At 52.5% G+C, this 27,999-nt stretch overlaps 1 protein-coding gene across 4 annotated transcripts; it reads right to left on the reverse strand.

Moving 5' to 3' along the window:
• Window positions 1–40: 40 nt before the first annotated feature.
• On the reverse strand, window positions 41–27,996 carry EVPL (envoplakin). 4 transcript variants are annotated; one of them, XM_033002531.2, is made up of 24 exons: window positions 27,906–27,996; window positions 27,164–27,257; window positions 25,002–25,144; window positions 18,678–18,777; window positions 18,014–18,168; window positions 17,244–17,367; window positions 16,488–16,613; window positions 16,171–16,209; window positions 15,275–15,436; window positions 14,570–14,677; window positions 13,830–13,925; window positions 13,237–13,362; window positions 12,170–12,316; window positions 11,876–12,030; window positions 10,283–10,380; window positions 9,260–9,441; window positions 8,323–8,501; window positions 7,750–7,888; window positions 7,015–7,208; window positions 6,331–6,481; window positions 5,630–5,713; window positions 5,434–5,544; window positions 4,719–4,811; window positions 41–3,861 (listed from the first exon to the last, which is right to left on the reverse strand). In XM_033002531.2, exons 3-24 carry the CDS (start codon window positions 25,073–25,075, stop codon window positions 412–414), a joined length of 6,093 nt encoding a protein of 2,030 aa, XP_032858422.2. In that variant the 5' UTR covers window positions 25,076–25,144; window positions 27,164–27,257; window positions 27,906–27,996; the 3' UTR covers window positions 41–411. The 4 variants fall into 4 exon arrangements, with proteins under 4 accessions (XP_032858422.2, XP_032858423.2, XP_009972321.3 ...); XM_033002532.2 differs by lacking the exon at window positions 27,164–27,257 and having other exon boundaries at window positions 27,906–27,995; XM_009974019.3 differs by lacking the exons at window positions 27,164–27,257; window positions 27,906–27,996 and adding an exon at window positions 26,866–26,926.
• Window positions 27,997–27,999: the final 3 nt, after the last annotated feature.

Below are 27,999 nucleotides of genomic sequence, written 5' to 3' on the forward strand. Positions count from 1 at the left end.
TGCAGCCTCAGCTTGCAGAGACAACACAACCACAGAGACGTACTTTCTATGTTTATTGCAAGCAGAAGAATGACCCAACTGGAAAACACTCTGGCTCTCCCCCCTTCCTGTCTCTAACCACATTTAACCTACTGTCAGTGGAGTTCTTGCAGTCAAACCCCCTTTGCTGTCACAGCAGCACCCGGGGGACTGCGGGGACCCCTGTGTGTCAGGCCCTTACACGCTCACGATCACGCTTTCTTCCTCGCACAACCAAGCTGCGTTGGGAAGCAGAGATAGCTAAGATAGAAGAGTATGCAGCCCTAAATGCTAGACGCTCCGTTCCTGTGATCGCTGCTCCCTCCACAGGGAGAGGTGTTTTGAAGGGATGAACTCGTGAAGGAACCAGATGCAGTACATTCCTGAACCCATTCAATGCCTGAACCGCGAGAGTTTGGGCGAACGGCTCGCCTGGTGGTACCGCTGGTAGCCCTCCGATGTGGCTGGGAGCAGCAGGAGGCAGCTCAGCGAATCCTTCTGGCAGAGGGCCATGGCCTCCTTGTAATTTATCTTCTCTTTAGTGACAGGATCAATGAGATCTTTTTCATAGTTGGACTCATCCTGGAGCCTGTTGGCCAGGTCGCCTGTTATCATCCCTGTTTGGGCAGCTTCCAGCACGGGGATGCGACCTGTTTTCTTGGGATCGATGAGCCCTCCAGTTAGGTGCTGGACTTCCAGGTAGGGGAAAGCACTGTCCCTGGTCATCCATCCCTTCTGAACTGCTTCCCCCACAGACAGCCTTCTCTTGGTCACTGGGTCCTCAATCCCGGTGAAAGCTTTCTGGGCATTGAGTAGTCTCTGCATGTAGGTCCTGTCAATCAGCCCCCTCTCGATTGCCTTATGGACGGAGAACCGGTCCCGAGAGATGAGGTCTATAATGCCCCCAGTGGCAGCCTGTGCTTCCAGGAGCTTCTGAGCTGTCATGGGATCAAGCAGCTTCTTCGTAACAGCAGTCTTGATGTTGTACTTGGTGTCAGTGGTGGTGTCATACACTCCGGCGATGGGGGATGTGTCATCACAGAAGCCCTTCTGTGAGGCTGGGGGGAAAAAGCTTTGAGTTTGGTGGGTGGTAGGTGATGAGAGCGGGGATTTGGAGATGATGGATCCAATAGAGAGGGACGGGGGAGGCTTGGATTCCCCAGCCACCAGCAAGGCAAATTCAGAGATGGGAATCTTGCCATCCCGGTACAGCTGGTACTCCTCCTTTGTGATCCTCCTCAGCCTCAGCGCATCATCAATGGAGTACTGCTTCCCACTTTTCTTGTCAAGGAGAACTGAAATTTCCCCGTTTGGGCCCAGAGTGGTAACTTCCTCCCAGTCACACTCCAGCTCTTGTAGCTGGATGTACTGGCCCCTGTCTATGATACCTCTCTTATAGGCCTCGTAAGGGGACATATCCTTCCCTGTCTCAGGGTCCAAGATAGAGATTTTGGTGGAGAGGTTTGTTTCTCTCATCTGGGTCTCGTGATTGATTTCTTCCCGGTTAACCCTGGACTGGAGATCTCGAATGAACCTCTCCTTGTTGTAGATCTGGTCCTTCTCCCTAAGGATGTCTGCCTCCAGCAGGGAAAACTCATGTTCCAGCTGCTTCTTCTTCTGCCTGTCATTCTCAGTCCGTTGGTTGAGCAGCTTGGACTCCTCCCGAAGGAAGAGGACTTTCTGCTGCTTCTGCCTCTCCAGCTCCCGCAGTTCACTCTCCAAGTTGGCTCTCTCCTGAATGGCCAGGTTCCTGGCTTTCTGCAGCTCCGTCTCTTCACGAGCCCATGTCCTCTTCATGCCTTCAGCTCTCTCAATCTTCTCTCTGAGCCGCCGTACCTCCTCTTCTGCTTTCTGTTTGGCTCCTCTCTCCCTGTTCAGCAGCTCCCAGATTCGTGCACGTTCACTCTCCAGTGCTCTGTCCTTTTCCACTCGAATCACCTCCTTGTAGATGGTCTTCTCCTGGGATTTTGTTTTCTGCAGGACATCGACTTGCATCTGCAGGTTCTTGCATTCTCTCTGCAAGTTCAGCACCTCCATCTTCTCACGGTCCAGCTCCAAGCGCAGGTTGCTGGCAGACTGTTCCAGAACTGGATCCTTCTCCAACTTGACCACTTCTTCCATAATGATCTTTTCTTGCACTGGGGCTGGGCTTTCCTCCAGCTCCTTTATTCTCAAAGTAATTTGTCTCATCTCCTTCTCTAGTGCAAGCCTCTTGCTTCGATCCTCCTGAAAGTTAAGCAACTTCTCTTGCTCCTCCACCAGTGCACGAACCTGTTGCACGTCACGTTCCAGACGACGCCTGTTGCTCACCTCCTCATCCAGAGTCCGGCTCAGCCTGTTGTGCTCATCTCGGAGCTTTGGATCCTTTTGAGTCAGTATCACCTCTTGAACAACTACCTTTTCCTCTGGTTTTCGCCTCTCCAGTAGCATATATTTATTCTGCAAGTCATAGATCGCATCCTCTGCAGCTCTTCTCTTTTGAGACATGTTACGCACCTCTTGACGGAGACGATCAGCTTCTTTTTCCAAGAGTGGATCATTCTCATATCGGATGACTTCCTTGTTGACCAGTTTGGTTTCCACCTTGGATCTCTCCCTCTTCCATTCATCCCTTTCACCCTGCAGCCTAATGAGCTGCTCTTGGGTCCTGCCGTTGGTGTTCACTAGCTCATTGAGCTGTTGTTTCAGCCTATCAATTTCTCTAAGAATCTCTGGACTCTTCTCATGTTTCACCACCTCCTCTATAACCTCCTTAAGCTCCACTACTGGTTTCTGTGACCTGAGGACATTGAGCTCTGCTAAGGCCTCTTCCACTTCACTGTCAATCTTTGTCCTTTTCAGAGTAACTTCCTGCAGCTCCCTTTTCAGGTGGGCAATTTGTTGCTCTGTTTCAGGATCCACCAGGAAAATCTCATTGACCCTCTCCTTAACCTCTACCCTTGGTTTTTGCTTCTCTGCAATACTGTACTGACTCTGCAGCTCTCCCAGCTCCCCTGCAAGCATCAAGTTTTTGCTCCTCTCTTCTTCAATCAGAGTTTTAAGCTTGGAAGACTCTCTCAATAACTCTGGGTCCTGCTCTACCTGCTTCACCTCCTTAACAATAATTTTGGGTTCTGCTGTTTCAATTAGTCTTTCCACCTCCTCAATCTTGTTCTTCACTTTCACTATTGCTTCTTCTGCAGACTTCCTCTTGAAGGATTCCTCATCAATTTGTAGCTGCAGAGTCCTAACGGACTTCAGCATTTCTGGATTTTTCTCCAGTTTGATCAGCTCCTTCACCACCACTTTCTCTCGGATATTGGGCTGCTTTCGCTCCAGCATGTGCAGTTCTCTCTTATGCTGCTCAAGTTCGGAAGCAGCAGCCAAGCTTTCCTCCTGGAGACGTTTGATCTCCTGACGAAGACTGGCTGCTTGGATATCCAGGCTTGGATCTTTCTCAATTTTTGTGATCTCTTTGGTGAGGAGCTGGGCAGGAATGACCTTCTTCTCACTCTCCATCTGGGCAAGCTTCCGGCTCATCACTTCAATGTCTTCTTGCAGGCTCTGCCGCCTTTTGCCTTCCTCTTCAATCTGCTGTGCCATCTTAGACAGGTTGCTCTCCACCTGTGGGTCTCTGTAATATTCTATCACCTCCTTTTCTTCCACTCTTTCAATGGGCTTCTGAGTCTTCAACATTAGCAGCTTGTTTCTGTATTCCTCCAGGTCCTCTTCAATCTTGCCCACTTTCCTCCTTTCCTCCTCCAGCTGTGATTTCAGCCCCTCTGATTCCCTACTTGTTGTGGCTTTGTTTTCAGATTGCTGGGTTTGCTCATGTACAGCTTCAATGTCCTCATGCACTTCCTTCTGCAACAGAAAAACAAAAAAGAATTTAAAAAAACAGGCAGGGAAAGCAAGCCACTCTTTGAATCTGGTGCAGAGGCCTTTTCCATGGCAAGGCATGGTAGGAGACAGAACTGGTACAGAATCCCCAGGGAGCCTCGAAATAAGGCTGTTTGCAAATGGCAAATGAGGACACATTCTCACCCTTTCAAGCAACTGATTTGTTATGTCTTCTCCTTGTCACAGAGGTGCTGCAGCAGCCCACAAAGGTGCTTTGTGCTGCCTTCTTGTATCTGCAGCTGAGGAAGGGTAACACGGCCAGCCCACGACGTGCAGCTGGTTCATGTCAGCATCACAGAGCACCCTGGTTTAATCTCTTGTCCTTCCTAAGCACACTGAAAGTCATCCAGACCAGAGACCTTCCCTACAGATGAATCAAGCCCCAGAAAGGCATAAAAGTCCTATAAAAGCCCTCTTGCTTTGAAGTGTTTCCAGAAGGTTGTGAGGACTAAATTCCAGCCACATCCACAGATGAATCTGAAATTCTCAGTCTGTGAACGTTGACTAGATATAGCTGAGAACAGGACTTAAGAGCCCTAATCTTTTTTTCCTAGCATAAACTAAAGCTTCAGTGAAGAGTTAAGGGCCCACAGGGCTGATGAAAGTCACAGCCTAAGATCAGTGTCCGTGAAACTGGGGTCACTAATGGTCTTTTTCTCACAGGGGTTTCCATTCCTGTCCTTCCTCACAGATGAATGTGGAGATGCAGGGAAGGGTGGAAGGATCCCAGGCTGAACAGATCACTGACAGATTTGGAAATATCATTTCAACCCCTGATCTAGAGTACCCCAATCTTGCCATGAGCTGCTGTTAGCTGGTACCTTCTCAACAATCTTCTTGGCAAATTCCAGCCGGCTGAGCTGCTGTTTATTTTCTGCTGTCAGCTCCATGAAGAGCTTAGTCACATCATTCTCCTGAAAAAGAAACAGCAGTGAGAGCCTTGTCTCCCTCACCTTGGCACAGCTGTGTTGGATGGCACACTCTCCCACCCCTCCTTTCACATGGATGCACTTTGTGTACTGCCTTATTCCAGGGATTAGGGTGTTCACATTTGATTTTCTAGAACCACAGTCTAAGGATTCATGCAGGAGATCTTGTCCCCTTTATGTGAGTGCCTGTTAGCTGCCTGCTAGCCTACACAGGGTCCAGACTTCCAAATTCACCTTGGGCCACACATGGGTGGCAACTGGCAAATAGCCCAAGGTGATGCAGAACTGGGGTGTAATTGGGAAGAGCACACAAGAGCTCTGGCTCAGTCCTGTCCCCACACACGTACCCTCTAAGTTTTATCTTCACACACAATATGGTAAGGAGTTATCATCAGTAATCTCAGCCAAAGGTACCAGACACACCCTTAATTCTGGATCTCACATGCTGCTTTGACCCATAAACAAAGAGATGCCTGATGACATTTGTCCTTGGGATTAGGACCATGATCAGCTGTGGCTGTAAGAGTGGATTAAGGCCTTGCAGAGGACATGGGGCTCAGGTAAGGAACTAGGCAACAGTTTCCATGCCTTCATCTTAACATTTTACCTGGGCCCGGATGCTTTCTTGTAGGGGGGTCACACGCAGCCTCTTTGCAGCAAAGTCGGTCAGGGTAGGGTCCAGAGAAGAGCTGTATTTGCCTGCTTGGAGTTCATAGTCCTGTTCAGAGCAGAAACAGAAGAATCAGTTGGGATCTCTTGGGTGAAACACTAAGCGAGTGTTACATGGGAAAACCCAGCCATACATTGAGCGTGGACTGCACGTTCCGGGATAGTCTGACCACTGCGTTCTTCTCAGGCTCCTTGCTTTCGATCTCCTCCACCAGCCTCTACAGGAGAGACACATGATGTTAGGGACAGGTTGAAATACAGCAACCCAGTAATATTCTTGCAGCCAAGAGCAGTATCTCAGCCTAGTACTGGAGGGAACAATACAACATCTAGGAAGAGTCTCTGGGGGTTTAGAGGATCTCAGCAGCACTCTCACTTGCCTAGGACCTGCCACACTGATTTATCATGTATGAGATAAATACCAGCCAACACAGAGACCTCCACATCTCACCATATGAGCTAGTCACCTTAGGATCTGCTCAAGGAGAGAAAGATGCAGGACCCAGATGCAACATCTCAGCCCAAGGTGCAATCTTTCAGGATCTGGGTGTGTCCTTGCCGTGGAGAGGATGTCAGCCTGGGGCTGACTAGCACAGATGAGGACACCAGCACTGTAGATGAACACAGTGGAGCAAGATACATCTTCTGTGGGCTGCAGTCCCACAGAGCGGCATGCCCAACATGGCAGAGAACAAGTCTCCTTGTTCTCGTTTATTCACTATGACAGACAGAGCACACAACTAGGAGCTGGTTGGTACTATTTTGCATACTGTTCACAAGCAAATTTCCCCATCCCTGTAAGGTTACAGGTTATGATGATTGCCCTGGAACACACCTTCTGTGCCTGCAGCTTGTAATTGATCTGGCTTGGCCCATCGGTGGTCTTCACTTGGTGCTTGGGTAGGTTGTTCATCCAGAACATCAGGTTCTCGTTGGAGTTTTGGAACTGCTGGTAGGTGAGGCTGATGTTTCTCAGGGTCTTCTCTCTGCACAGCACAAAGGTAAACGGGAACATTAAGGGCAAGGGTAAAGATTCATGTGCAAGTTCCTAAAAAGACACTATGGTGAGGATGTCACCACAACAAACACCAAGATAATGAAAACAAGGAGGTGACGACTGGTGCCCAAGTGGGGAGCACAACTCTGTGCACATCAGGTTTGCTACCGCAGCTTGAACACAACTTGGGAGATGAGACAAGGAAAAAGGCAGGCAACCAACAGCAATGCCTGTGAGAAGGGTTAAGCACCACAGTCCCTCTGAGTAAGGTCACTGTGTGAGGCAGAGGACAACAGCCAGCTACTTAAGACTGCCTTCTTGCAGCTATCTGGAAGCTCAAAGCCTGTAGGAAGGTAGCAACTGCACAGCAGGACAAACCTGGTCCTCAGTATTACAGAACAGCGGTCAGGATCGGAGTTCTGCAATGAAGAACATACCCCTGGGACTCTGACAAACACTGATCCACATTAGCTGAGAGGAAGCTATGACTCCTGAAGCAGAGAAGACACCACAGTTCCTCACCGCTGATCCAGCTGGTCCGCAACAGCATGGTAGCGATCGTTGAGGAGCTGCACCTCACGCTTCTGCCGGGGCAGGTCAGGGCAGTACTCCTGGAAGTTGTTCTGCACGGCGCTGCAGCTGTGCTCAGCATCCTTGAGCCCTCGGTTCAGCTTCAGCACACAGTCCTCTTGGGCCACCAGGTCCCGCTTCATCTTCTGCAGGGGAAGACACCTCCACGTTTGCATCAGCTGATGCACCAACCAGAAATACCCTCCTTAACACTGTCACTAATTGTGCAGCACCTGTGGGCTAGTCAGGCTCTCCAAGATAGGCATGTAAGGTGGAGGAGATGTAGCAGTGAGACTTATTCAGTAAAGAAGGTGGGAAGCAAGGTGGGCTGGACAGTGCATGAAGCAGAAAGGAATTTTGGGGAAGGCAAAAAAGGGTCGCTGTGAGTGCTAATGATGGGGCAGGGAGTTGGGAACAGGAAAGAACAGGGATGGGTGTCAGGCAGAACAACAGAGGTTAGATGCTCAGGGATTCATCACATATCTTAACGGACCCCAAAGGTAACCTGAGAGGGACAGAGCTTTTTACTAGCTAGTGAGTACAGGTCAGCCTGCAACACCAACCTTCATAAAGCTATCATCGTTGTCACCTCAAGGTGCTCAAATAAGCGAAGGCCAGCTCTCCCCACCATTTCTACCTGAGCTCAGGGATCGCCCTTCCTCACTGAAGGTCCTGATGTTCCCTTACCTGCAGATCATTGGCCCGGTCCTGCAGGGCATTGGGGGATGCAGGAATGATGCTATCCTGAGCCAGCTTGGCCTCAAACGTGCTGACAATCTTGTCTGTGTTCTCAATCTGAGTCTCCAGATTCAGGGCAGCCTTAGCTCTGGGTAAGGGAAAAACAACAGGACAAGGTTAGCTACAGAAGGCTCCATTCTTCCCCTTTTCTCTCTGATTTTGCATGTTTAAGCTTATTTAACGCTGGAGCTTCTGCAGCATAGCAGAGAAAAAGCAATATGCGCTCACAACCCTGTCATGCTGCCCAGAAGTCAGGTATGTTGCATTTCATCAACACAGCAGAGCTGGGACCCACACCCATTATGGTGAACTTTCCACAGTGGGGGGATCTGATTATATATAGGAACTCCTTCAGAGGTGCCTCTGCAGATGGACAGGAGGTTTCCAACCTGCACTGGGCTGGATGGACCTCAACCATTGCACATAGAGACCAAAAGCATTTTCTCTCATGCTTCTGTGTCAACACCTCTGTGCGAGGACTTCCTTCCCTCATCCCCATCAGGCCTTGCCATCATCACTCACTTCTCATTGTACAGGCTGGAGAGCATATTGACATCGTTGTATTTGCTCCTGAGGGCATTCAATGTGACAGGGAGCTGGGAAGCCGAGGTGCTGGTGGGTTTTTTGGAAAGGTAGGTCTCGCACTCCTTCTGCAAGGCATCCTTGGCTGCCCCCAGGTCCTCAAGTTTCTTTGTTGTTTCCTGGCACATCAGATGGGAGCAGAGTCACCCAACACAGTCATAACAGTGCTGTTGCGAAAACATATCTCCCTCAGGGGCGGATTTTGCTGTGGGGCTAAGGGTGCGGTAGCCCTCTCATAAGGATTTGGCCCTTGGGGCACAGCTCCATCCAGACTGTGGCTGTCTGGCAATGGCAGGGTATGGGAAAGATTCAAATAGACAAAGATGGAAGAAGCCTATCTACCCAAGTCCATCCTTCTGCCAGGGCCAGATAAATACCTACAGATGAAGATGTAAACAAGGTGAACTACTATAGACCCAGACCTTATCCCAGAGGAAAGGAGGGGGCTCCAGGGCACTGCCTCTTTTCCTGTCCCCCTCACATCTATCAGTCTGTGCTCCCCATCAGGTGAGCCAAAGCTGGTCTTTGGATTAGTTGTCTCTACCCTGTTTGTCTACAGACTTGAGGGTGAAGGGCGACAGCATCCCCACGACAAGGCTGAGGATTCTCCAAGACTGGCACCTGGTCCACAGCTCTGAAACGAATGGACCATACTGCTACAGAGCTGAGCCAAGGGAAAAGCCTGCATTTTCCTAGGGACTGGCTGTCCCATTTCAAGGGCTCAAGCCAGCCTGAAACACTTGCAGATGCAGTGTGGTTTTCTCCTTCGAAGCACCAGCTGTCATCTTCCATGTAATTCCTATGTCAATCTGGTTTGGGCCAAGGACACAGCGCTACCAAACTCACCCTGCTCCAAGCTGCCCCCAGCAGCACCCACCTGCTGGTGTTTGATCCTCCTGGCAAGGTCATCTGTGGGGTCATTGTAGTTCACTGGAGACCTCACTCGGTTCAAGACCTCCTTCTCTACCTGAACTAGGTCCTTGCCAACAAGATCCAGGCTACCGAGAAGCTGGTCAGCTTGGGGATCATCCTGGACTACAGGAGGGCTCCTGGACAGAGCTGCAGTGAGACACATTTTAGGTTAATCCCCATTTCTCATCTGTCATCCCAATCTTGGTGCACGGCTCTTTCCCCAAGCTCTCCCATACATGGTCCCTAAAGCTCCAACTCCCTCTCATGAGAGCCCTGCTGCAAAGCTCTGCCCTTTGTGTTTTGCCAGCTCTGAAGCACACAGGCTTCTCCTGAGCACGGAGTTTTGATGCAACCGTAAGTGATTCCGTTAACATTTCTAACCTGCAGAGCATCATGCACATGCATGTGCCTACCCATGGAAAAGGCTGAGGAAAATGGTTTTAGCTCTGCTCTGGCCAAAGGAGGGACAAAGACAGCCACATGCTGCCATGCAGACACATCCCTGCTCAGCTTTGGTGGGAGCTTTTGAACTCCACAGCTGTGGGAGTAACACAGCTAGCCAGGGGTTGGGATTTAGCCATGGCCACCTGCTTATTCCACAGGCCCCAGCTAGGCAAGGGAACTGCGAGGGACCCAGATCCCAAAGAAGGTTTAATTAAGGCTTCTGGATAGGAACATCCCCCTGCAGCCCTAAACACTCTGCAACTGTTGATGGAGCTGGAGGCCAGTCTGAGAGGTCTGAGAAAGGGAACAGAGAGTTTAAGTGAATTGCTTGAAATCACACAGTGACTCCTTGGCAGCACCAGGAGTCAGGTTATCCCATCAGCTGCTCTTTTCCATAGAGCAGAAGGCATCCTCCCACCGACCTGTGGGTACCTCTGCCTGCCCGGGGGTTGCTCTGCTTCCAGCCAGGTTTGGGAGCTCTGCAAGGGAGGTGCCTGGGCTTGATTTGGAGAGGGCTTGACTATTGACTAACCAGCTGACGTACCCTGCTGACTGGGTTGAACCTGCTCCTTCTGGCTGGATCTCAGGGTGCTCTGAACCGCCGCTCGCTTCTGCTTCAACGTGTTCAGTTCCCCTTCCAGCCTGTGAGCAGAGAGGAGCATAATCAGTCAACAGGATGGGAAACTGCTGCACTGAGCAAGCCTTGACAGAGTCCAGCTCAGCAGCAGCTCCGTGCATCTGCCGGGGAAGGTGTTCCCAAAGGCAGGGGCAGGCTGGGAGCCTGTGCCTGTTGTAACTCAGAGATGTCCCTTAGGAAAGGGAACAGCAACAAGAGCAACTGATTTCTCCCATTGCAGTCAGTGTTGCCAACTCTCAGCAGAAGCTGTCAAAGCTGGAAATTCATTTCATGTTGCTGCAGTGCTTTGCAGCTTCGCAGGAAACAAGGACAAGCAGCTGCTTCTGTGGCTCCTGCACTAGAAACGCATTTGCAAGGATGGTTCCCTTCAAATGGAACTAGAGCTGGGATCAGCAGGAGCTGGAAGGACCAAAACAAATCTATCAGTCAGAAAAGACTGATGGAACCAGGAGGAAGGGCCTTTGAAGAACCAGGCTAGTTCACATCCCTACTATGGACTGCTCCAACTAAACACCATGCTCTAAAATCAGCTAGTCCCAGTTTGACTGGATGTTGTCAGATGAGGACTGTCCCTCTGTGGGGCCAGGACCTAGCTCCATGCAGAGGGACTGAATGGTAGAGCAGGCTGGGAAATAAAACAAAGACATATTGTGTGTTTAGGAAGGGAAACAAACACTGGGAAATGAAACAATGTGACAGATATGGCCTAAAAAGAGGAAGAGTTTCCAGGCAACACCTGCAGAGCTGTTATCCAGGAGGAGTTGCAAACTTCTTCTTTGATGTTTTAAATCACACATGAAACCCCTAAATCCAAAGTATTCAGTAACGTGGGACATGTAAAGAGGGGTGCACACTCAGGAAGCGCAACGCAATGAAATAATCACATCTATGTGACTGGGGAACCAAACTCCCACCACGGGCTTGCCCAAATAACTCTGAATCTGGGATGTGGGCCTTTCCACAGCTCTTGAGCACCACTGACATATCCAAGCACCCGGGGACATGATTAAAAAGGTAATGCCAAAGCTGCCTGCACCACCGCCCCATCCTGTGGGAACCACAGAAGCTGAATGAGCAACCAGGCAGTAGACTACACGGTGGTTCAAGGAACATTTCTCAGTCTCCAGCTGGGGCTGGCTGAGAGGAGATACCACAGATAACTCTGTCCTGTCTGGCAAGTCCCAAGCTCCAGACTGATTCTGCAATGAATTTAGTCAAACCTATGCGAGTCACATGTTTGAGTGAAGAAATCAAGCCTGACTGCCAGAAAACTCTTTGACAGCAAGGTCCGTGCAGCGCTGTCGAGGAATGGCAGGAACATGGATGAGATGATATCTTGGGTGCAGGGAACAATCCCTCTCCAGATGGTATTTCATACTAGACAGTCAAGAGGTCTGTTCCCATCTGCTATTTCTCTGCAGCTGAGGCAAGCAGGCTGGCAGCAAACCTAAGAGCAAGTCTGAATGTCTCTCTGGGTCAGGGTCTCCACTGCAAACTCACCTATTGACCTTGTCTACGGACTCAGGGTCTGGTGGAGGGATGGAGAAGCAAGCAGAAGGTGCCTCCTGGACCACACCAGTGCTGCTCTGCACCACCCACATCTCCAGGTTGCTGTTGTCTTTCAGAGTGTATTTTTCACCTCTGGTCAGCTGCACCTAGGGACAAAGACAAAACCCAGTGAAAGGCGTGTCTTTCTGACACTAGGCCAGTTCCTCCCACCATTAAGCCAAGATCCAGAGCAACCAAAGAAGAATCCAGTTGCCTGCCTCGTCTGACTGCTAGTCAAGCCCTCACCTCCCCAGCATCCCAGTCACAGAGGGTGTCCAAGGTGAGGGTCTGGGAGGGATGCATCCTGCGCAGTTTTAGTGGGCTGATTTCTTTGCTCCTTCTCTTCAGGTCAGTGATGCTCTTCTCTGCCTGCTTCACTACCTTTTCTTCATTCTAGATAAAACAGGGAAGACAATGGTTGTAATCAGGCTTAGATGAGAAGGAAGGAGGCAGTCACACTACAGTGGGTATACTGGAGCCAGTTGTCCATCCTTGTGTGGTCACTGCTGGGGTAGAATCTTCATTCTTGACCCCTCATGTCCATTCTTCCTCCCCTTCTCTTTATCAATGCTCTGCTTGGTTTCCTTCACTCACAGCAGACCTACCTTTGAAGGCACAGCCTGAGCTAACCTTAGATGATCCCACACTGTCATATTAAATTTTCTGAAGAAGTTTTTATTCTCAGAAGAGGAACAGAGACCTGACAAGAGGTGGCTACATTCCAGTGTCAGAAGGTACTGAGATTCCAGCACCTCTTGGGAGCAAAATGAGTTGCATGCATGGGAAGATACTGTGTTGAACATGTCCCCTCCCTCTCTCCCAGGCAAACGTTCCTTTCCTATCTGCATCTCACCCCTGAGGTCAGATTTCTTTATTCCCTCCCTCGCCCTTGGCTCAGAGAGTGCTGAGGAGATGGGCGGATCTTTCCCCACTGCATGGATGCCAGCAGCTCACGGTCTCTGTGGGCCCTCTAATACAGGTGTCTCATGTTTAGCACAACATGCAGCTCCTCCCTGCTCTTATCCTTTACTCTGATGGTGACCTGGGGCCTGGCTGTGTGTCACTGATGGAGATAAGCGTCTTCCCAGGGGTAACTTCCCCACAGCGTGGACCTTCTGGGACTACAGGGCCTCAGCATCCAGAGCACAGTATTGCCATGGGCTTCCCCCTCCCTAGCACAGAGCTGGGATGAGCTGTCTCAGTAAGGTTATTTACCCACATCTTCCCCTTCCCCACTGTTATTTACTGGGGAGATTGTAATGTTTAGTCTGCCCCTTAGGTCTGGCTAGTGCCACCAGCCCTGAAGACCTCACCTCCAGCTGAAGCAGCAGATCTGACACTACGCCAGGGCTGTCTTTGTTGAACTTGGTGTATTTGGTGTCCAGGTCAGAGTTCATCTTCTTCAGGGAGCGGCTCACAGCCTCAGCATCATCCTGGAACTGGAGGTGTGGGTAGGAAAACAGTCAGGGTGGGAGAACATTACTATCTCCAAGTCCAGTGGGGTCTCTCAGTTCCCAGCATCTGTCCCACAACCTGTCTGGGGCACACAAAACCCTACAGGCCACCCTGAATGTGTGCATGGACAAGGACTCTCTGTCACCTGAGTCACAGGTAAATAATCCCAATCAACAGACAAGACCCAAGTAATGACAGTGAGCAAACCCTCCCCTGCACCTCTTCTCCAAGCCAGCACGCTAATGCCACAGGGGTGATGGGATGAGCGGAGAGCTAGTCCTTCACTGCAGCACTAAATAACCATGTTTTGAGAGGTTTTTCCCCAAAATACCCTGACTAGTGCAAGCAAAGGATATCCTATCCTCATCCCTTTGCTGTCTCTCCTCCCAGGCTGCCCACTCTGGCCTGACCCTGCAGCCCCATGAACCATGCTATCCTCATTGCTTTTTACCTTCTTATAGCTCTCCACACTTTTCAGTTGACTCTCCTGGCAAATGCAGAGATTCAGGAAATTCTGCCACTCGTTCTTCAAGGCTTCCTGGTGAGCCTGTGGTGGGACAAAGCACAACTAGGTGGGCTCCAGCTAGTCCTACCTCCTCCACCACTGGTCTCCTTTCCCCAGAAGTCCCAGAGATCAGAGGAAGACTGCTGTTTAGCAGAGGCAAAGCTATTCCCAGGCATTGCCTGATGCTGAGCCTGAGCAAGGACACTGCTCCACAAGGACCTGGCTCATACAGAGCAGCCACCATTTCTCAAGGGGTCTCAGCTCCATCTCCAGTGATGTGGGTGGCTGAGAGCCCACCTCAGCTTGTCACTGTCTCTCTGGGATTGGAAATACAATCTCAGAGGCTGGGAGCTGGTTTGACTTGGGAAAGGACATGCCATGTCATAGCTAGGGTTTCACAGCAGTGTGAATGTGGCTGCACCAACCACATGTCTGAGCACCAGGGTGGGAGCTGGTCCCAGCACACAGATGTTAGCCACTATCTCCTGGAGATTTCTGAAGGGATGAAGACCCTGGACTGGCCTCAGCTTCCCCATAGGGCTGGATCAGGTGGAGAGATGCTGCCACACAGTTGGTGCGGTGTGGGAGGAATGAGTAACATAACAGCTCTGCAGAAGAGGTCTCTTCCAACCCACCTCCTGGCTCTTGATGCACAGAGGCATTCCTCATTCTCTTCATTTTCCTACCTGGATAGGCTTGACAGCTGGGTGCTTTAGCTCAATCATCCTATCCCCATCATCCTGAAGATGGTTCACAAACTCCTCCTGGCTGAGCAGTTCATTGGACTTGAAATCCTGAAAGGGAAGAGAAACTTCATGAGTGTGGGAGCATGCAGGGAGCACAGAGTGGTCTCCTGGGGCACCAAAGCCCATGTCGCAGAGAAAAGGTTCCCAAAGCATAGATGTCTTTCTTTGTTTCTAAAAAAAGAAGGGGCTAGGCAAAGCTACAACAAATTAAACACGCTTGGGCCTCAGAAAGCATCTAGGCATTCATTCAAAGAACATTTTCCTAAGCAATTATCCCTCTCTTCTTCCTGGTTGCAGCATGTAGCAGTCACTGGGTGTTGCACTTTGGACACTGAGGCTGACATGATGCTGAGCCCTTCCCTTCCCTCTGACTATGGACAGCCTCACTCACAGCTCTCTAATGTATGATTCCACGTGCCAGCTCAGGGGATACACATAGTGGCTTCATCCTTAACTCCAGTGTGGACCCAGAGCATCTCTCCCACCTCTGTTTCTGTGCCCAAAACTATCAGGCCGTCCTGGGAAAGCACCAGGCTCAGGGCTGGTGGTGGATGTCTGGGAGGCTGGGATCCACCCTGCAAATCTCTCACGCCATGCTTGAACAGCCTGACAGCCAGGGCACACTGCCATCCCCCAAGAGCTCACCTCGTACTCCCGACGCACGCTCTGGACGTCCATCATTTGGTCACTCCAGTCCTGCTTCAGGATCCTGGTCTGCTGGTCCGTCAGGTAGCTCAGCTCTTTGGTGCAGCCCTGGAGGTGGTGGTACAGGCTACCCAGGCTCTGCCCTCGCCAGATAGAGGCTTTCTGCCCATGCACACAGGAGAGAAACACCGTTGGTGCTCACACTGAGCAGCTCCTTTCCTCTCCTCCTCCTCCCCAGGACCCCACTCATGTTGCACATCCACCAGGAGATTCCCAGAGACCTTGGTGAGACATCTGCCCGCCTGCTCTTATCTGATAGGGCTTCGTTCCCTTTTCTTCCTTCACAGACAGGATATGTTTGTCTAACCAGAATCTCAGGTGTGGGCTGGTGCCTCGGGCAGTCTGAGAGCTGGCCCAGCTCTGTTATATTTCTCACAAATGCCATTCTTCAGCATTAACCTTTACAGGCCCAGCTGGCTAAACCCAAGACCTTCTTCCTGGCCACCACCTTTTCTCCGGCTGCTCATTTCCTCTCTGGAGTCTTTGTTAGGGACCAGTGCAAACCTCAACATTTGCAATCCTGATTTGGAACAGTGTGTGGGCTGGGACAGGGTTTCCTGCTACCGCATATGTAACCCTGCCCTCATGGACACACAGGCAACTCCAGATCAGAGATCCACGAAGAGGAGACACACAGATCTCACCCACAGCACTGCCCTGGGGGGCAGTGAGCGTGCTCTCAATTTATACCCATTCCAAGGTGGGAAGGAAATTGGGAAAGAAGATGAGGGACACAACTTCACTGTGCAAGACCAGAGGCAGCTCCTGCCTTGAGCAGGGATGGTGTAATTCTGCTATATGACCCCATCTGTCCGGAAAACCACTGAGAAGCTTACCAGCAAGTCTTTGTACTGGCTTTTTAAATCTGCCACATCCTGGGTTGCAACACGGCCAAGACCAAAGAGAAAAAAAAAAAAAAAAAAAGAAAGATAAAAAAGTTGTTATCAAAACATGTGGTAGATGCTCATGAGCTGATTTATGGAAGGTCCTTTAGAAACAATTCAGGAACCACCTCCCTGGCCCCTACATGGATTGATCTGTCCAAGCTCAGGTGTCCCCCTGCCCTCGGGGACATGTGGCCAGACAGTGAGCAGAGCCCACAGAGTCCTGAGTAAAGCCAACAGGAACAAGGAGGGGACAGAGGGTATCTTACCCCAGAGCGGAGGTTCTTGATCTGGAGGCCATAGGCTTCAATTTCCTTCTGGAGGATGTTATGCTCAGCTATTTGCTTTTCCAGCTCTGACATGCTGGGGCCATACTGTCCCGCGTTGACTTGTTTCTGTGTAAAAGGAGTTAGGCAGAGACTAAAACAAAAGACTTTATTTTAGGAAGAAACCCCCAGTAAGTGCTGGCAGGTTATGAAAAGATCTGATATCAGTCCAGAAGGAAGGGAAGGAATCTTCTTGTTGTCTACTGTGACTGCTGTTGGTTGCCATTTCCCCAGACACACACAGGGGCACAGATAAACAGGCCATAAAACCCTGGTGTTCCTACCTAAGCTGAACAGTGGCTTGCAGTGGATGGGCATAGTTACCATCCAGCTTTCAAGAGAGTCATGTTAACTCCAAGCTGGGCACTGCACATATCCAAGACCTTGCAGCATGAAACCCTAAGATGTGGGGCTGTAAGTCCTTGAAGATATCACCTTTTACAGCCTTCCATCCCACAGCAGGGCATCTCTGCCTAATCCCCCTCCAGTAGCTCTTGAGCTGAAGGGTCAATCATGAGGGTCCTCCAGAGAGTTTTAAGAGGCGAGAGGAGAGTTCTCCTACCTAGAGTTAATTCCAGCACCCCCAATGCCCCTGCATGATGCTGAGCACACAATGGCTGGCAGAGCCCTACGGGCAATAGTGAACATTATCTGCCCTTGTAGGAGTTGGGAGATACATCTAAAACCAGCTGCTGTTACCATCTTTTGGTCGAGGATCCTGGCCCAGTCTACCCTGGGCCCCACATCAGGGATGTTCAGTTGTTCGTAGAGGGCTCGGTACTCTGCACACAGCTGTGTCACGCGGTCGTGGAGCTGCTGGATGCTGCCAAGGAGAAAAGGCACACGTCTCTGTGTGAGTTTGGAAGTGGGAGAACCAAGGTGGGGCTTGTGGAGCCCAGATTTCACACATAAGACCCGGGCTACTTTGTTGTCCGTTTGTGACACTGGCCTCCTTCATCAGTGGAGGCACTTGTCCTGGTGCTCTCCATCTCCAGGGATGTCTTAGGAATTACACCTCAGGAGGAAACTGCAGGGAGATCAGGGCGGTCCCTTCTCAGCTAGAAAACTCTTCCCTCCTGATTTCTACCTAGAAGGGCTGGAGAGTGAAGGGGAACAAAGCACCAAAGGCCAACTGAAGTTCTTCTCCCATTCAAACACCCAACAGTGCTTGCCTGAATGGAAGGCATTCATTTTAGGAAAGGCAGAGGAAAAGGGGATTTGCCCTGGGAGCGGGGCCACATTTTAGCTCTGCATTTTTCTGGTACCTTTTACAAGATCTCCCAAATAAAACTGAGTGATCACTCTGGCAGCCACCTTGCACACCACTAGCTTTCCAGTATGTCGGCAGTGTATGGGAAGAAGGGTGAAACTTTACCTCTCACGGCAACAACAGGAGCTCAGTCTAGATCCTAGCAGGATTCCCAATTGCTCAGTGACCCCATCACAGCAGTGCCCTCAGCTGTACTCACTCTTTCTCAATCTCAGTAGCCTGAGGGTGTTTCAGCCGCTTGGCACGGTCCACATCCAGAAAAAGGTCCTTCAGCAGAGTCTCTGCTTCCTTCAGATTCCTGGCATTCTCTGGCTGAAACTCAAAAGCCTTGTTCTTCTGGTGATTGATGGCATCCTGGAGACCAGGGAAGATGGAGGAAAAAACCTGGTTGGACCACACAGACCTCACAACAACTTGGCCAAAGCGGAAGGCCTGAATGCTCAACACACCGACCACAGAGGAACCCTGGTGCAAGGGTGCATCTGGGGAGCACACACCCAAGCCAAGCCACCTGCTTCAGAATCCCTCCCACCTGGGGAACCAGCGTGGGTCAGGCTGGCTGCCGGCCTCTGGGGTTGCTGGGAGGCACAGGGCTGTGCTGCTGGAGGCGAAACAGCCTTGGCTGGTGGGAAGCATGAGATACTGAGCAGAAAGCACAGAGGCTAGGATTTGGGAGGCCCCGGTATGCAGCCCCAGGGGTTGGGAGGCTCTGCAGGGTGCTCTGTTCCTCCCCAGCCTCGAGTCAGCCCCCAAACCTGCACCAGGAAGCTGATGCACAGAGCAGACACCTGACCTGTTACCCTAGAACATTGCATTTCTAGGCAAAGCCTTTCACCTTCCCACCACCCTCTGCCACAACTCACCTGCTTGAGTCTGGACTGTGTCTCCAGGATGTCCTTCTCCACCTGGTCAGCATTTGTCTGCATGCGGGAGATGAGCACAGCCAGCTCATTTGTTGAGGACCTGAGAGAGGGAGCAACAAAACAGATGGGTGGGTGAAGGCAATTCTCACCCTCTTCATCACTGCCCAGGACGTGACACAGGTATGGTTCTTCAGGCCTTTCCCCCTTGTCCTCCTGGTCTCCAGAGAAAGAGTCTAAGCTGTGGCCAAGGGCATGAATGCAAACAAGTGGTTGATGCCTGGCTGTTACCTTCAGCCAAGCGAAGGTAAGAGGTGGTGTGATCAGAGCAAGCGGGTGGTGGCTTTTTGCACACCACGCAGCTCAGCTGCACAACTCCTTGCCACAAGACACTGCAGATGCTCAAAAGTTCACGTGGATTCAAAAAGCATTGGAGGGAATAAATGAGTAAATCGCTGTATGACTCCTAAATGCACCAGCACAACATCTGGGTTGGGAAGACTGGAAACCACAGATGGCTGGAGGCCAGGAGAGCACCCTGCAGAGGCAGCACAACATGCTTGCCCTGTTTGGAGATGCTTCCCTGGGTGTCTGCCCTCGGCTGCTGGTAGAGGTGGGCGAGACGGCCCTTTCAGCCTGACCCAGAGCTGCCACCCTGTGGTCTTGTTTCATGTAAAGTGCTCCTACAGTTCAGCCCACTGAGATGCTGGAGAGCCCAGTCCCACCCCAGGACTGGGCTGCAGTGGACAGGGACTTGCTATGCAGACTACAAGCCCATCTGGGCACTGCGTAGGCTGCTGCAGCCATGCTGCTTTCAGGGCTTGGGGACAAAATTCTCAAGATCATAACACAACTAACTCCCAGCCCTTACACCCCAGTGAAGATTCACTGAAGGCCCCCATCAGACCATTTCCTATTGTCTCTCTCCTCGGGGCCATCACACAAGCGATGGGTACCATCACAGCCCTTATTCCATCACCGCTATTGTTAATGAGCACTGAGAGCCCTGCTGAAACAGCTGGCTCCAGAGCCCACAGCAAGGCATGGGATGGTTCCCAAAGCTCCCTGCAGACAAGGAAGCACAAGCCTTGGTGTCACCTTTGTCCTCGTGTCCTGTTGGTTCTAATAGCATCTGCCCTTGAGGACAGTGCCGGCCCTACCCTCCGGGCAGGGAGAGTGGGGTGCTGCCAGGATGTGGGCAAGCAGAGGCGGGAGGGTGTGGACTGATAGTATCACCCAGGGGCTCGAGCCTTTGGATGACTGCTGATGGGACAAAGTTCAGCAGAGGCTCAGCTTGGTTATGTGCTGACTCTGGGGTCTGAGACCAGAAGGAAAGAGTTTGAGCAGTGACAATGGGACATTGCATAGGGGTCAGCTGAAGGTGGGGGAACACTTTTTCAGGGCTGGTTGGTAACTCTGTGGTGGAGGAAGAAGGTAGGAGAAATGTGATGTCCTGCAGTAGAGCCACCCACATCTGCACTCCAGTTATGCGGTTTCCTTCCTAGCCCCTGAATTCAGCAAAGGACAGGGGGAAGCAGTTCCTTTAACGGCTCTGTCACTGCTCCAGCTCCTCATTGTGGCTCCAGCTATTCCACAGCTCATACCAAAGGCTAGAGCAGATGCCGGGTTGTTCATTTATTACAGCCCCAAGTGACTGTAAAGTGCCAGTGAGTGTTATGGTCACCCCAAGCCAAGCACTCAGATGCCACAGACAGAGCTCATGTTTCAAGTCAGCTCAGCCCATGCTGACCACAGCTGAGCCCGTGTGACTCCGGAGGAGGCACAGCCCCAGCGCTCCTGCTCACAGCATCCTCCTCTCCCTTTTCCTTGACACCTCCCTTGTTTTTCATTTCCCAAGAGGGTGGCGTGGGCCTGCGACGCAGCAGCTCTCAGCTCCCTTGGGAGCTTTAGGTTGGGCAGCGTCTCCCGGCCATGCCTCAGCTTCCCTGCCCGCAAAACGCATGTCAGCAAAGTAAACCGGGGGCTGCTGTGCTGTGGCAGTGCCCTCTTCTACGGGGTCTGATTCCAGGGATCACGGAGTCAAAGAGCCCAAGCAAGGCATTCATCATCATCAAAACCTCACTGTCTGCTACAACCTGTCTTTTATAGCCCAATTAAACATCCCTCCTACCCCATCTGTGCCCCATAGGTGCCTTTCCTGGAATAAGCTGCAGTGCTCTAGGAGAGGAATGGTGGCCCCAAATCCCAGCACAACAGGGTGGATGGGAGCAGCACAGAGTCAGGACTCTGTCCTCATGAGCCTGAGCGTGCAGCAGGCTGGAAGCTCTAGAAGGTCCCCCTTCCCCAGGAGGTTACACAATCTCCCACTCATCCCCAGCACGCCTGGAATGAGGTGGTGTCCCATGAGCAAATACTTGAGCACCACCCAGATTTCCTGCCCGGGCTCTCTGCGCAGGGAGGAGAGAGTGAGTCACGGGCTGGCTGCCATCCCAGGGGATGGACGCCTCTCCCCGTGTGTGGGGGGGAGCCCATCTGCCCCGAGAGGTCTGGCTGAATTCAGCTCCCGCCTGGGAAGAGCATGAACGGGGTGTCCAGTTTGAGCTCCATTGTGATGTGAATGTGGATACCTCCGTGCTGCTCCAAGAGGGGAGACGTGCCGATCAGTTCTTCCTAGAGAGGGTAGATCGCCAATAAAATCATGCTTAGTCCTGGTGGCATCCCCTTCCTGGCTGAAGGAAACACTGGCACACCCCATCTGTCGGTTCACAAGTCTGGACACACGAATCAGCTTTGTTTAGGCCAAGCCACAATGAAACTATGGACTGAAAAGACCTCAGCAACTTCCCAGTCATGGGGACTCAGCCTTGCCCATCCCCACCCTGCACTGCCTTTGCACTGCATGGGGCACCTGAGGTTAGAAACAAGGATGCTGTTGCAAACAACCTGAATTTCATGGAAGAAGTGATCTTCCTGGAGAACACCATCTCAGGAGCAGAGGGGGTCTCCCCTGTGTGTCCTGGAGTGGAGAGCCAGGAGGTCTCTGTGCTGGCCAAGGGAGGAAGCCTGTCAGAGAAGGAGACAGAGACCAGCATCCAGGCTGGAAATGGCTCTCCAGCCCTGCAAGCAGCCAAACCTCGTCAGAGTCTGCAAAAGAGTAAGTCTGGATGCTTGAGGAACACTGAAGCCAGGTAGGGACATCCTGGGGAGGAGAAGGATGTCTACACGCTGTCCTGGGGGCCAGAAAAAGTCCTGCTGCACAAATGGAGAAGCCATCTGTCCTCAGCTGAGCATCCTACCTCATCATGCTCCTCAGTCAAGGTGGGAGCGATGCTGAGGAACCTGCTTGGTCCATGCACACTTAGAAAAGTGCCCAAACCACCACAGACCCTCCTATCCCAACCACAGGCCATGCCGAGAGGAGCGTCAACACCCACGCACACAGCCTGTGGTGACACGGATGCATCACTGTCCTTCCTTGGGGCTGTCCCTGCTGCCCCTGGGCAGAAACCCTCACTCAACAAGAGCTGGCCGCGGCTGGGCCCCACGTTTCGGGGTGAACATGCTGACACTTGGGCTGCAGAGGCAGCCTGGCATCGGGTGGGATATGAGGAGCCACAAGCTCGCCTGTGCTCACGTTGGGGATCCCTCGGGCTCCCGGGGCTCGGGTCCGACCCCGCGCACGGTGTGTACGTACAGCACAGCCCCGGGCTGGCCGAGATGGCTGAGGGCAAGGCTCAGCAGAGCTCCTCCTCCTCAAGAGCCAGGGCAGGCCTCCTCCCTAGGGCCATCTCATGCCTAGAAGAGGCAGAGCACTATTATTATCATTATTAATTTGTTCATTTCTCATACCACTTTCTGCCTCCCAGACAGTCCAACCGCATGCAAGGGACAGTGTCTCTTAGCAGGAGCAGGACTGTCCCCCACTCCCGGTCACCCCTGTCACAGCAAGTTTGGGCAGGGTAACAGCACCCACCCACTTCAGACCCTGACCCCTTCCGTCCCTTCCTTCCCGGGGACTTTGATTTAGGGCCACAAGGCAGACCCCAAATCTGGGTCTGTTCTCCCCAACACACAGAAGTCCTCGTGCTCTCTGATCTGCCAGCCCAAGCTGAAAACAGCAGATCACCAACAACGCCCTGCCAATGCTGGGTTAGTCCCCTGCTGCTCTAGGCTGACTGGGGAGAAGCAGAGTGAGGCAGGAGCAGAAACAGCAATCCCAGGAGACGATTAAACCAGGACATGACTTGCCATCCACCTCCAAAACCACCCACAGCCTTTGTCAAGATCGTACCCGGGCAGCCAGTCCAGCCAGATCTGATTCAATTCCACCTTCTCATGAGTTTTCCCTTTCAGCCCCGCAGCGTGCCTCCTCCTAGAGCAGGGCACAGCAAGGATGCTCCTCGGGGATAAACCTGCACTTGCTTCTGCCTCCCTGGGATGCAACCACCAAGTGGAGACAGCAAAAGGGCCCTGTGAGCCGGGATGCTCAACACCACAGTCCTGAGGACCAAGATGAGGTACCTCTCTAGGGGTCTGTGCCAGCAGCAGCACCCACTAATCGCGAACCCCTGGAGGCAGGGAGCCTCAACTGCTGCTGAGGTTCTGGCCTTTGGGCCACCAAGAGCAGCTATGGGCCACCAACATTTTCTTGGGGCCATCTGCAGAGTGTGCGCTGGCGGCTGCTCTGGAGACAGCTCATACACCTTCATTTTCTCAGCTAATATGGGTGCTGACCAAGCCCCGGGCCATGGCCAAATGAATTAGCCTTTGTCTGATGGTTGGTGCCTCCTAAAACAAGCACAACTAGCTCAGTAATTGCCACGCTTCTGGCTCCAGCCTCCATCCTGCACAGGGAAGGGGTGTGAGGTCTCGCTGGGATATGACTCCAGTTATCCCGGGAGGCTCACGCTGGGGGAGAACATGGCCCAAACCCTCCTGTGGCACAGTGGGGGCTGCAGCAAGCTGCCCCAGGAAGCTGCATGAGAAATCCCCAGCTCAGGTTTGGAAGCCAGCTTGGGGAGGTGGACAAATTGAATTAGCAAGACTAAAAACAGAGGCTGACACAGCTCCAGGGCTTCTGGGGAGGTGTCTCACTGCAGTCAGGCCCTGACGAAGGCTTGGTGTTCAGAGAGCCTCCAGATCTGTCTTTGAGATGAGTTTGTGAGTGCTCAGCTCCACTGAGGCAGAAGCTTCCTATGGTAGGGGTCCAGCTCCCGACACCCACACAGGGAAACCTCAGCCTTTGTGAGGGCCACCTTCTCCCCAGGCCCTCCTGCCCTGCCCAGCAGCATTGGGCCACCACCCTCCTCGGTGGCTGTTTGCTAACGTTGGGTTTGGCCCCCATAAACGCTGCAGCTGGGTGCCAGCACCGGGCTGTGTCCACCTGGGTGTCTGTACCCACACCATCCCGGGCTGCTGCTGCTGGTTGCCCCAAGAGATTGGGCTAGCACTGCCTTGTCCCTGCAGGTCCCCTTCTCCTCAGAACACCACTGCAATTTCCTCAGCCTCTAACCCTGATGGGGACATGGATTCCTACAGAATCAGTCCACTAACACTACGAAATGCAAAATTGGTTATGTAGGTAGAAAATAACCCTGAGTTAGCAACCGCAGCTGAAGGGAGGGATGAGTGCTCGCTCTGCAGGAGCACCCCTGTCCCAGAGGACACCCTGCTCCTAGGGAAGCATCCTGGTCCCATCACACATCTTGTTCCTCAGAGCTTAGGGAATTTTTTTGGAGGGGACATGGCTGTCAGATCCTTTTGGTGATGCCTCAGACAGGCCTGCCAGAGGCAACCTCGGCTATCTGACCTGCAGAGACCCAGCCTGTCACCAGGGTGGATTAGAGCAGTCACCAGCAAACCCACTCCTCACCCATCTTCACCACCTGAGCAGCACCAAGCTGAGCATCCTTCTCCAGGTACCCCAGGTTCCAGGGCAGCATCACATCAACCTCACGCAACCAGCAAGTCCCAGAATCTCAAATCCAGGCTGGTATCTGCTTCACCATCAAGCAGATCTTGCCCCACCCAAGCAAAGAGGCTGCAGTTATTCTCCCTACTCCTACCTGCCCCAAAAGGGCTTTGCACCTCCCTGCTCAATTAACAGAGCTCTGAGCACATCTTCAGACACTGCACATCCCAGGGGCTGCACAGGTACTTCTGGGCTGGAGCACAAAACCCACCAAAGACAAGGACAAGAGCTGGGGCAGCACTTTTTGGCATCACCTCCCCGAAAGCCCCAACTTTCTGTCTGCTCCACAAAGAGGAAATTTTCTTAGGGTGGCTTATGAGACATAGAGTGCTCTTCCCTCATCTTCCCCCAGGGACCACAGGACAGCTTAGAGAGAGGAGAAGAGTTGCACTTACTTGCTAGACTTGACAGGGGAACCTCTGTTGGGGGAACTTCTGCTCGGGGAGCCTTTGCTCACCCCCTTAAACATGTTGGTGAGGTCCCAGCTGGTCTCCCAGAGTCTGCAAAGTCGTCGTGGGTGCTGGCTCTCTGCTCTGGTCTGTCAGGATGGAATGACAAGACTCAGCGAGGGAAGGTCGGTGGCGCGCTAAAGAGCAGTTTCTGGGAGGCTCCTCCCCAAATGCAGGTGAGCAGCAGAGATGGAGGCACATATGAAAAAATGACTCGAAAAACCAGTTTGGGGTGGAAAGAGCAGAGCCCCAGAGGGAGAACGGGAGACCTCGCCCTGGCTTGGAGAGTGTTTTGGCACACACAGCCACAACCATGCAGCAGCTTCCCAACAGAGGGGCAGAGAACATGGCCTTTGCAGGGAGGAAAAGTCTGCAAACCCAACTTCGAGGGAGTGCACTGTGACTACTGAAACACATTTTAAAGCATCTTCTTTTATTAGCTGTTTAAAATGCTAGAGAAGTAGCAGAAGCCCTACAGATGAAGCCAACCAAGAGTTTTTCAAGGCAGCAGCACCAGATTGAGAACGACCAATTTGTAGAATGTGATGTTATTTTACAGTTCAGTAAACATTTGGCCCAGGCTCAGCACAAGGTGGAAGGTGGCCTTGGCTCCCAGAAAAACACTGAGGGCTCATGGCAGAATGAAGTTCCAGCACAGCATCAGAGGAGCCTCAGCCAGTGGGATTTGGGCTCTGGGACAAACTCAGGTATCAAAGGCCCAAAGACCTGGGTCTGAGACTCTACCTAGACACCCAAGATCTTAGAGCAGGCTTCTGGATGCCTCTTTCCCCTGTGGAGCAGATGTTAAGAGTCCCAGCTGGTTCCCAGTACAGCCCAACAACACCCTAGCATGTCCGTGGCTCCTGGGAATGCCCGTCCAGGCTGTACTGCATCTAAACCACAGCAAGGGCTGGCTGCTGTCTACATCCTCTTGGTTTCAGATAAAGCATCATTCAAAGTTCCCCACAAACCAGGAACCCTGTGTTTCAGACTGACCCATCACAGATCCCACAGCAACACGGGATCCTTATCCAGTGCAGGACCAAGGAGGGAGAGCAGAGAATGGAGGAGGAAGGGGACATAAGCAGACGGGGACCACAGCCCCCTCGTAAGCACCCACCACCTGTGATGCTGACACAGATTTGTGGCTGTTCTACCCCATTTCCTGTAGCCCAAGGACAACCAAAGGCCTGGGGTCCATCATCACTTCTCAGGTGACCTCTTGCTCCTCTTTAAATTGGCACAAAAAATGCCATTATCTCAGGAGAGAAGGAAAGACACACATGGGACAAGGCTCCTTTGTGAGGGGCTTGCTTTCTGCCATGGTTTTGCTCCTCTACAAGCTGCAAAGCCCAACCTTTTCATGGTGGTAGGATAGCTTGGGCCCCTCTTCTCACACCAGGATCTCAAAAGCATGAAGACAGGAGGTCCCCCCACCTCAAAGCACTGGGAAGCAGCTGGTGTGGACGTTAGGAGGAGGGGTGACCTCTCCTCCAAGAGGACTGGAGTTAACGGAGACCTGCTTCAAGGCCGGTCTTTGCTGTGTGGAGGTCTACAGACAGATGTAAAGCGGCTGCTGAGAGATCACCCCTTTGCCATTAACATCCAGTCAACCAATGACACTAATGATGCTCTTCAATCTGAGCTCCTGGAGGGCCCCAGGGAAGAGGAACCAGCACAGCACATCACCTGTAGCCCACAGGGCCAGACCCTGCTGCATTTACATTCAAAGGCTTAAAGCAAGATGCAGCCTCACCAGGGATAGGAGTTGAGAGCATCTGAGGCCAAGTAAACCTCAGTTTGTACCCACGCAAAACAGGAGCACGCAGGAGCCCGTGGCTGCATGGGACAACCCCTTCACTGCAGGACTGCTGTTTGGACAAACCAGGAGGGGATTAATCCCCTGTGAATTCAAAGGAAAATGAATTGAACGAGATCGACTGCCTGTAATCGCCCAGAAGACAGCATGCTCTCATGTAGAGGAAGTTCTAAGAATTAACACAAAAAGCAAACCAGGCACATACCAACACCCACCCCCCCCCCGCCACCCCAGACAACCTGCTTCCCAAGCCTTCTGTCATCCGCAGCCGAGGGCCGGAGCTTCTCACCTGCAAAGCTTTAGAACAGCACCTTCCTCTCCTCTGTTTAACAAGGCAGAGGTGTGATCCTTCCCCCGGCCAAGTCCCCACCTGGCAAGGATCCCTTGGAAAGACAGAGCATTTTGAAAGCTAATACTCTTTGATCTCAGCCCTGCGCACACACAGACGCACGCTCTGGCAGGCAGCAGCAAGCTCCGCGCCATATGCAGACGGGACAGATAAACACGGGGCGAATCCCGGGGCTGATGCGAGGAGAGGCAGCGTGCCTGGCAGAGGAGCGCCTGCCCGCTCGCAGAGCCTGAGTCACAAGCTAGAGAGCTGGGACAGATCCCGCCTGGGCTTGAGCCCCAGTCCGGGAGCAATGCCGAGCATCCAGCCTGCCCCACTGCGGGGAAGGGACCTGCCTCCTCCTCGCTCGGGCAGACGTGGTGGGAGGAGAAGAGGCAGAGCCAGCACCCTCTGTCCCACACCGAGCCCATGTGAGGGGGCAGCTCTTTGCTGGCTCGCCCAGCCCTCAGCAAAGCCCCGAGGGGTCTGTCACCATCCCAGCCTCAGGAAACAAGAGTGACGGGGGAAGCCGTGGGTAGAGCCAAGGATGGCTCCAGGGTGACAGGTCTTGCTGGCCCCGCACCCCTGCCACCACATCCGCCCCAAAACAAGTTTCTGCTGCAGCCCAACGCCTGCTGCGAGCGAGGGATGCTCTGCCTGCTGCCAGCCCAGGCTCCCCCCACGCTCCCATAACCACCACGACCTGCGCAGGTGAAGGGGATCTCGCTGCAAGAATCCTCAGGGGAACGCTTGCATCGGGCACTGCTTGCTCCAGCCCAGGTCACTTCCAGATCTGC

The sequence above is a fragment of the Tyto alba genome, unplaced genomic scaffold (assembly GCF_018691265.1).
Source record: "Tyto alba isolate M040663 unplaced genomic scaffold, T.alba_DEE_v4.0 Super-Scaffold_39, whole genome shotgun sequence".
NCBI lineage: Eukaryota > Metazoa > Chordata > Aves > Strigiformes > Tytonidae > Tyto > Tyto alba.